This window comes from Arthrobotrys flagrans (genome assembly GCF_004000055.1).
Source record: "Arthrobotrys flagrans strain CBS H-5679 chromosome Unknown unitig_8, whole genome shotgun sequence".
In the NCBI taxonomy this organism is placed as follows: Eukaryota; Fungi; Ascomycota; class Orbiliomycetes; order Orbiliales; family Orbiliaceae; genus Arthrobotrys; species Arthrobotrys flagrans.
Window position 1 is genome coordinate 2748253 of NW_027137553.1, and position 9510 is coordinate 2757762.

The 9510-nt window shown below is 49.7% G+C and overlaps 2 protein-coding genes across 2 annotated transcripts; both read right to left on the minus strand.

The window, feature by feature from the left end:
* Window positions 1-572: 572 nt before the first annotated feature.
* Window positions 573-2770, minus strand: DFL_007325 (uncharacterized protein; the record flags this gene model as incomplete). Its single annotated transcript, XM_067636889.1, has 4 exons — window positions 573-663; window positions 729-882; window positions 946-2331; window positions 2587-2770. 4 exons carry the CDS (start codon window positions 2768-2770, stop codon window positions 573-575), a joined length of 1815 nt encoding a protein of 604 aa, XP_067488459.1.
* A 2662-nt stretch (window positions 2771-5432) lies between these two features.
* Window positions 5433-8233, minus strand: DFL_007326 (uncharacterized protein; the record flags this gene model as incomplete). The annotated part of the gene is made up of 2 exons (XM_067636890.1): window positions 5433-6548; window positions 6611-8233. The coding sequence occupies 2 exons, from the start codon at window positions 8231-8233 to the stop codon at window positions 5433-5435; spliced, it is 2739 nt and encodes a 912-aa protein (XP_067488460.1).
* Window positions 8234-9510: the final 1277 nt, after the last annotated feature.

Sequence of the window (9510 nt, forward strand, 5' to 3'; positions counted from 1 at the left end):
TGTGAAATACCCTACAGACCGGCTTTCGGAGGGGGTGAGGTGGTGGATAAAGGTCGGAGTTGAGTTGGGGAGCGAGCTTGGGAGCTTGGGCTTAACCAAGGGGAGAAACAACGCACTACTTTAACAAACAGTTCACAACCATTTAATCCTACAGACCACGCAAGCTGCAGTCGTGCACGCAGTGAAGTATTGGTTATTAAGTATTATCTTTGATAGCTGTGGCACTGGACTACACTATCCTTCTTGTCTATCTATAATCTCATCTTACACACGCAGTTCTACAAAAGGAATTCACCATCACCGTCGCCACCACTACAAACCATCTTGACAAATGAAACGTTTATCACACGCTCTCTACTACGTAAGAAATCAACAGTGCTCGATGAAAAAAAGAATAATAAAAAAAAAAAAACAAGGGAAAAAAAAAAAAGGTTAATGTTCGAAAGAGAATGGTTGAATTAGAAGCATATGAATTTATACATTCCCTAACTCATGGCTTTGGCGTATGGTACAGAAGGGTTTAAAAGACAAAGGAAACAAAAACACGGCAGGCTAAACTGGCATCACTTCAATTAATAGGGTCCTCCAATTGGGAAGAGCTTGGCGCAACCGAAGTGGGTCTCGACACCGCCGTTCATGTTAGGATCCTTCCATAGATCATCACTAGAGAGGGGGAGATAATGTTAGTATATACGGTTGAAAGGCTGAAAGCAACGAAGGGAACTTACTAAGTGCTGAAGTAAGAGATGTGACCGTCGTCAACGGCGTAGATAGACTCGATGGCAGCGGCCTGCTCGCTAGGTCCAGCGATGGCATTGTTGATAGGAGCACCACCGGATGGCCAACCGGCTTCCAAGCAGAAGGTCTCAAGGTTGCAGACAGCTATCGAAAAACAATTAGTAAATTGCGCCCGAACAGGATACAGGTATATATTATTTTACGTACCTTTAGCTTGTTCCATCTGTTGCTTGAGGAACTTGCCAGCGTCGGCGGCATAACCACCGTTAAAGTAGGGTTGAATGTTGACGGCAATAACGTCGATGACGCCGCAAAGACCTGGGTTGGCCTCGAGAGAGGAAACAACCTCGGAGGTGGTGATCTTTCCGGGGTATCCAGCGGCCTTGAAGATTCCCTTGCACTCGCTGATGAGGCTGACGAGGTCGGAGGAGGAGATGACGCCACCCCAGACGGACTCGTTACCAATGACAATGAGCTCGGTGATGTCCCATCGCTTCCAGGCAACCAACTTATCGACCTGGTCCTTGACATCCTGGTAGTCATAAACATCACCGTTCTTGCGGATGAAGACACCCATGACGATCTTCAACTTGTACTTGTCGCAAGCATCGGTGATGTGCTCCAAGGCATCGCAGTCGGGGGCATAGACACGGATGGATCGGAAACCCTTGTTGGCAACCTCCTCGATATCGGTGAAGATCTGGTCACGGGTCTTGCAAGACTTGTCGTTGTTGTACTGGGTGTAAGTGATACACCATTGTCGTCCAGTTCCAACGTTGCTGTAGTCAATTGGGCCAGATGGGGTGGTTGGCTTGGGGGTCTCAGACTTGACGGTAGAGGTCTTCGGTGGAGTGTAGGCTGGGACTTCCTCCTCGGTGGTTGGGACCTCGTACGTTGGGACCTCAGGAGTCGGCTCGGGCTCGGTCTCAGGCTCTGGAGTATAGACCGGAGCTGGTGGCTGCTCGTATGGAGTGTAGGCAGGAGCAGTTGGCTCGGGAGTAGGTTCCGGTGTTGGTTCTGGGGTATACTCGGGGGTAGGTTCTGGGGTATACTCAGGAGTTGGCTCAGGGGTGAATGGAACATATGGGCAAGTGTAGACATAGGATGGAACGGTGACGGTGACAGTCTTGACCGGGTGGGTGTAGGTTCCAGGAGTATAAGTCTCAACGGCTGGGTAGGTGATGGTTTGGGTCTCGGTGACGGTGGTCTCGTGTCCACCGTAGGTGTAAGTTCCAGGAGTTGGGCACTCGAAAACGGTGTCAGTGAGAGTGGTGTAGACAGCAGTTCCCGAGGTGTACGTGGAAGCGTACGGGCAGGTGACGGTGGTCAATGTCTCGGTGACGACCTTGGTTCCAACACCGTACGTGTGGGTTCCCGGTGGCAGGACGGTGGTGGTTGGAACGCAGACATACTCTGTGGATGTCAGAGTGATAGTCTTCGCTGGGAAAGTGTAGGTACCTGGGGTCTCGCAGGTGGTGACCTCAGGTGTCGGGACGGGAGCGGTGTTGGAGTATGGGACCGTCGTGTGTGGGGTGGGGACGAGGGTGACCGTAGACTTGACGTATTCGGTGGTATCGTAGGTTGGCTTTGGGGCTGAATTCGACGATATAACATGTTAGCCACTGTATTATTCTTGTGAAACTGATATCGGGATATATCGATATGCCGAATGCAGACATCATGATCACGGTGTGTTGTGTTTGAGGCTGTTTGGAAAAGGAAAACATGTTGTATTGCATAAATCCAACAAAAACAACCGACCACAAAACGAGGGTATCGCGAACCGACCGACCGATGAACGAAGGAAAAGAAAGGTATTGGTGAAATTAGGGAAAGAGGGATACTCACGATTGTACTCAACCCAGGTGGTGTAGGTGACGATTTTGCAAGTCTCAGCATCCTGCGCCGCCGGGGCCTCGTATCCATAATCCCTCTTGTGGATATTGCGGTGAGCGTGTCGTCGAAGCAAAGAACCGGCTTCGGCACCCATAAGGAGGGCCGAGGCCGCAAGGGCAACAGCAGCAGATCTCATGATTGTTTTTTTGTCTGCCTTCTCTTTCGAAGAATGAATTGAATTGAAACTAGAAATTAAGTAGTTGGGAGTCGAAAGCAAGTAATATTATTCGTGTTGGTCGGATTTAGAACGGAACAGCCGCTGAAGGAGTGAAGCGGACGTGTCTACTAAAAGCAAAACAGCAGGGAACGAGCGTCGAAAAGAATCGCGAGTAGGCGGTTCCTATACGATCATAAGGCAGAAGAAAAGGATGGGAAGGGAGGAAAAAAAGGCGGGCAAGAAATGCGAGGGAGAGAGTTCCATAAAATACTGGAAGGGAAAGGAGGTTTGGTTTGATTTGATTGAAGTAAGTACAGATTGTATTGTATGCAATGTAATGTAATGTACCCCTTTAATTCTCACCAGCCAATGCCATCAATGCCTCTTTTGCATGGCTGGCAGGGCAGGCAGGGCCCAGGCTGTGGCAGGTAGCCCAGGCATGGGCAGGCATGTTTCCATCCATATTATCTGCTCATGGGCGCTGTCAAGAACTGTGATCGTACCGTGTGAATGGGTGCTCGGGAGGAGCCACTCTAATTAGCCCTCCCTCTGACATCCTACTAGCCTCAAACAATAAAAATACACCTCTCGCCGACGCTCTTCGTATGGAAGGCCCCCTCGAGAGAGGAAAGTCCAAGTTCCTCTTCTTTTTTTAAAACTACTTGACAGCTCTCTCTCTCTCAGAACATCGGAGAGGCTAATGTTGGTCCCATGCAAGGTACCATCATTCCAGGCCACCAGAACCCTGTTTGATTCTTTGTTGTTGTTGTTGTTGTTTATAACCTCCAACGACTCTAAGCCTGAATCACCAAAATTGCGTCGTGATTCTCCAGAATAACTTCGAATTGTGAATTGAATCGAAAAAAAAATAAAAAAAAAAAATATATATATATATATATATATGCGCTGGCAACCTGCTCCCGGAATGGTAAGGCGGGTAAACAAATCTGGGTCCAATTGCCGGGCACCTTCAGCGAGATGAACGAGGTTTTGAAATTCGGCTTGGGGAAGGTCCTGATGGGAAATTACTCCATACCACCAAGAAAAAAAACTTACGAACCATCTAAAAAAAGCAATATCCCCAAATATCGCGACTCCCTATTGGGTCAGGGGTATCACAGAAAAAAAGGCTTCAGGCGAGGCGATTGGTCAGTGCCGCTTCCTTTTTCTTTTCTGTGAACTGTACAGAGCAGTATGACAGCTTTGGCTTCCACGTCGTCCGACGTTCGTGGGAACTCTTCCACCAACCTGCATTGCATTGACATCCACCGACGCAAGTTTCTCTCTCTGGAGCACATGTGCGCACTACTATGCATGTCTGCAGCTAGCTGGCTTGACTATACCGGAACGAAATTTTATATACCCTTGGAAAAGAATGGGAGAGAGGATCAAAAAAAAAAAAGGGAAAACGGGTCCCCAAGCGCCCCGCGGCCGTTGCTTTCGTCGACATCGAGACACACTCACTTGCCCGTTCATTTTCATTATATTTGCCATCACCAGCAAGAGAGAGAAAAATTAAAATAACTGGAAACAACCTCCCAGATCGTGTTCCAATTTCCGAACAAAACCTGCGGTTTTAACCTCCCTTTTGCCTTACGAAACTTTTGAGTAATTGTGATTGTCTCTCTTGGCTACACGACCCTGTTAAATACGACCCACCCCTTTTCCTTCCCTGCATCACCAGAAACTCTTTCGCTTCCCTTGTTGACGACGCCCGGTGCTACCATGATATTACGCCTGCTTTTTCAGCTTTGTCCCCCTCGTCCGACAATAAAATAAAATAAAAGAAAGACAAGCTCGTTCACATTTTGAAGCCAAGTTGTCTGACGACGTCTCAGACCGACATTGGTTAATTCTCCACAAAATTCGAAGATTAAAGCGAATTCTTTCTTTCCTTTTGTTCTCCGTCGCCGTCAACCGACGGTTGGTTCGCACCTGTCAGCTTGCCAGTAAACTTCTTTAAATTTCGTACGTAGTAAAAAAAGCCACAGATATCATCCGTGTATGTAACTGCGAGTCATCGTGCATAGTTGGGCTTTCTATTAAATTCCTTCCGTCTTCGGTCATGTGGTCTGGATGTCGAAAAAGGGGAGGGGGTGGAAAATGGGAGACTTTATCTGATATCCGTGAACCCGTTCAACCATCCCCAGACTGTACCACGAATTTGGATATGATCGATACTCGTCTGCCTACTCATATCGGCTAGCGATATCAACAGAAGCCAAAATGTGCAATTAATTGGTGCTGATAACCATAAAAATCCGCTGCGTAATATGATAGGTCCCAGACTGTACACGGAGGACAAATTCACCCGAACGAAGAAAAGGAAGGACGCAGCTTCATGAACCAAACCACCTAAGGTAGTCACGCTGCACGATATCTGCTGCCAGACGACCAAAAAAAAAAAAAAAAAGCTTCAGAATGTGGAGAGAGAAGAAGAAAAAACAAACGTTGTAGCAGCCTGGTAATAAAACATCTCCATTATCCAATATGCAAAATGAATGGCTTGAAAAATAAAACTGCCAATGGATCCCCGCATTGAAAAAAAAAACCCCATCCCGTACCCCAAGCGACAAAAACCCTCGCAATCCGGATATTCCAAAAACGTAACAATGTGTAAATAATGCAACAAACCGTATCCTCAAACGATTCCCAAATTGTCCATATTGACGTCCCGCAACCTCATCCTTTGCCTGGAAATTAGAGGTTCGTCGTCGTCATCTGCTTCTTGCCTCCTCCTCCACACATCTTCTTGGGGGTAACCCGGATGCCCGGTCTTCCACCTGTCAAACTTCATCAACCCGCCTACCATCCTGTCTGAATTGGCAATGTACAAATCCCGTCCGTCTGGCGAGAATGTGATACCGGCAATCTCGCCAAAGAAGTCTATTCTCTGCCGACTTTCCCATGTGACAGCATCCACTATCGAAACCATGTCTGCGGGTTCCGCGAACGCCAGGACCCTCGGACCGCTACCCACGGGTGTGAACCTCAAAGATCGTGCGCCTGCGATATCCGCATCGAGAACTGCCACTTCTCTCTTAAAGTTTCTAGCATCGTAAACCCTAACCATCATATCCTGATTGCCGGTGGCGATGGTATGCCCATCGTCCGACCAGGCGCAAGCAAATCCGTAATCAAGATGCCCCGGCAGCCTGTGGATTGTTTCCCCGTCGTCGGTGCCCTGTATCACCACTTCCTTCGCATCCCCGACGATGACCCGTAGTCGACCGTCCGGTGATGTATCAGCACAGTTGATCGCCCACGGAAGCTTATATTCAGCCACCATCTTGTTAAGGTTGCAGTCCAAAATCCGCAGCCTCTCATCATTCGAGGAAAACACCGCGTGCGGGGTACCCGTGGTCCGCGATTTGAAAAAATGGACATGATTCGTTATCCCGTTGCTATCCGTTGTAACCAAACCCTCGATCGGCTTGGTTCCGACGGGCGAATCCAAGGATAGCATGGCGTACTCCCCGTAGAATCCACCTGCGATGATGACACCAAAGTCGGAAGCGAGTGTTGTAATCTTGATAGGGTCCCCGGAACTTGGCCTTCGGAGATCCATTATCGTCTGCTTTGCATCGGATTGCGGATCATACCGCATAACCGTCGAATCTCCGGTGTAGAACACATCGTTCTTGGAAGTCGATGAGATTACGTTACGAAGTTGGAAATGGGAAAATTTTGCGTCGACACTGTTGCAAGTCTTCCGGAATCGGAAGTAGTTCTCTCTGATCGGCAGGAAGTGTGGTATCTGTGGGGATGGAATACGGTTAGGATGCGAATTGGATTTTAGGATGGCTCGTAATTGCTTACCCTGTGAGGCTCCGGATAGGGCTTCATGTTGGCATAGTTGGAGTACTTTCGATTCCTGAGCAGTCTGAACCTGTGCCTTTCCATGTCCAACTCCCGCCACGGTATCCCCTGGTAGTCCGGGCGATACTCGTCAACTTGATTCCTATAGACCATGGGAGGCAAATGGAAGTTAAGGATTTCGATGAAGTCTTGATTGATCTTGCATTCAGCGTTCCCAACGGGGTCCTGTCGATACTTGACCGATAACATGCTGCAGAAATCCGAGAAAGAGAGGTTCCTCTCATACTCGCCATGGAATTGGGGACCGGGCCATTCCGGTGAATCGTCATCGATCGTTGTAGTAAACCCGAAGAAGGCATTTCCGTTGCCCTGGAAGATCCCGAAGGGGAGGTTCGGATGGTTCGCGAGCCACTCCTGGGGGATGTTTTGAAAATGAGGGAAGAGGATGGGCGGGACGGTAGTGATGGTGGGGATGTTTTGGGGGGTCGTATTAGGATTGAAGGTCGGGTTGTCGAGATCCATAGGGTCCGGCTGCTGAAGAAATGCATCAAATTCGAATTCCGCTAAAAAGTCAGTTCCGTTCTCGAAGAGTTCATATGACAAGTCGGCGGGAGAAGCTGTGATAGGGGCCGTCTGTTGGTGAAGTTGATCGGTAGGACCGATTGTGATCCCAGCAGGGGGGGATTCCGGGTCACCTGATGTCGGCGGTGCCACAGAAGACTGTGGATCTTCATCGGAAGAAAGATCGGTATCCTCGTAGGCAGACTCCATCAATACATCCTGAGCATCCGCGGCCAAGGTAACGACGGGAGCAGCAGCATGGACGGTTCCCGTAGCGGGTGAAGCAGCTAGCAGATCCACGCCGCTGTCCTGTGATGACGAGGGATCATATCTCGCAGGAGGTTCCGTCCCTCCAGGTATGTCTGAAATTACCGATGGTAAAGTTTCCCGATCACTCTGGATCATATTTGCACCATCTGGAAGTTCAGGTTCGATATGTGAAATCGAAGGCTGCTGCTGCAGGGCAGAGGTGACATGTTGCAAGAGGGCATGTTGGCGGTCCGACTCTTCCAAGGGCACTCCGTTGTTTTCAGTGATATTGCTGGGCCAGCCGGGGCCATCAAACCCATGGTGTTGCAAGGATACACCGCCGTCGGCTAAGCCATCATCATGGAGGGAGCTAGAGCTAGAGCTGGTGGCGCTCGAGTTGGATAACGTGGGGCTCCGTGTCTGAGGCGAAGAGAGACCGAGGACGTCAGAGCCCGAGGGAGACGATGCATCGGCATTGCTAGGCAAGGATTCGCAGTCAGTGTTCAAGGGAGGCAGTGGTGGTAAAAGATCCAGTCCGGCCTCGTCCGTCAAATCGGCGTCGGGAGCCTCTGGCAGCTGGAGGAGGGATGATGAGTGCTTGGATCCGGCATCGGTTGGGAAGGCCGACATCGACATCGACATCGCCTGATCGGAAAGACCGAAGGGACTAGAAGATGAAGCTTGTAATGCTGATGCTGATGCTGATGCTGTCGGTGCTAAATCCGATGCTACAAGAGGATAAGGTTGGCTACCGTCGACACCGGGCAAAGCATCGGCGGAGCATTGCGATTGGGAATGTGCAGAGCCAGACATGCAGCACTTCTGCGACAGCGTCGGCGGCGGAACGTGTGACCCGGTTCGGATCTGGACTCAGGATTTGAGGGAGAGTTCCCGGAAGGATCCGTCGGGGGAATGTGGATATGGATAGCCTCGTGGACGGTCGGAGGTGCGATCGTAGTGTATTGGAATAACAGGCAGAGATGCAGAATGGTCTTGTTATGACTGAATGGCAGATTAGTTCGTTCAGGCGGGTCTGGTGGACCAGGTCAGGCTGGTGGGTAGGTTAGTGGGCGTTGGCCGGAGGGGTTTTGTGGCAGACGACAGTTACAGCTGGGTACAATGTCAAGTTACTTTTGAATATCAATCAACCCATCAATTATGCAAACAGGTAGCAGACGATATTACAATTTAGTACTTGGCAGTGGTTACTTGAATACGATGAGGCAAATAAGTCGGTCCTGCTTCTTGTAATCGAGGGAGTATGTTAGGTAGAAGAATCCGATTGAATGCGCCCCGTTGGCTGACGTCGGCTGAGCCTCTTTCTCTTGCCTGGACTCCCAGGTACCATAGTACTAGTTAACAGCCGTAGCTCGTACAGTTGGACTTATTTGACGTCAACCGCTGCCATGCTTCCATTTCAAACACAAGGAAAGATCACGAATGAATTAAAGGACGTCCGTAATTTCCCAAGTGCTTAAGTAGTTTTTAAATCTGCATCTGCAGCAAGTTCTAATTAAACATCGGTCAAACGGTGCTTCTTGTTCATCATCCTCTATACCACCAAAATAACCATCGCTGCTTGTCATCGCACGCTGTCGGTCGGACAAACCAGACGAACACCACCACCACCACCACCACCTCTCACTCTCACCCTGTCCCCTTCCGTTCCTCACCTCCTATTCCTCTCCACTATCGCTTCATTCCCCCCCCCCTCCCCTTTGGACTTGAACCTTTAATCCTATCTCTGCGAAATTTCCCGCCATCGTATATCGCCTCCTTTTTAATCGCGCCGTTTGTCACCAGACAGGGAATCATAGCTGGGTTGCGTCTCAGTAGCTCGACTTCCGCGAGTTTGTTCGCGGACTGTGGTTGGGACCGATACCCTAGTCCCCCCATCAACCATCACCATCTGCCAACCTCATCTATCGCCTTTCCTCTGTCGCCTCTTCTCCGTCCCATTATTCCGTCGCCTCCACAGTTCTGTACTGTAGGCCCGACGCCTCTACCATCGTAGCAAACCTCTCCTATCCTTTCGAGCTTCTCCCCAATCCTCCGCCCTTCCCGCTGCTGCCTGTCCCACCTCACCAAAA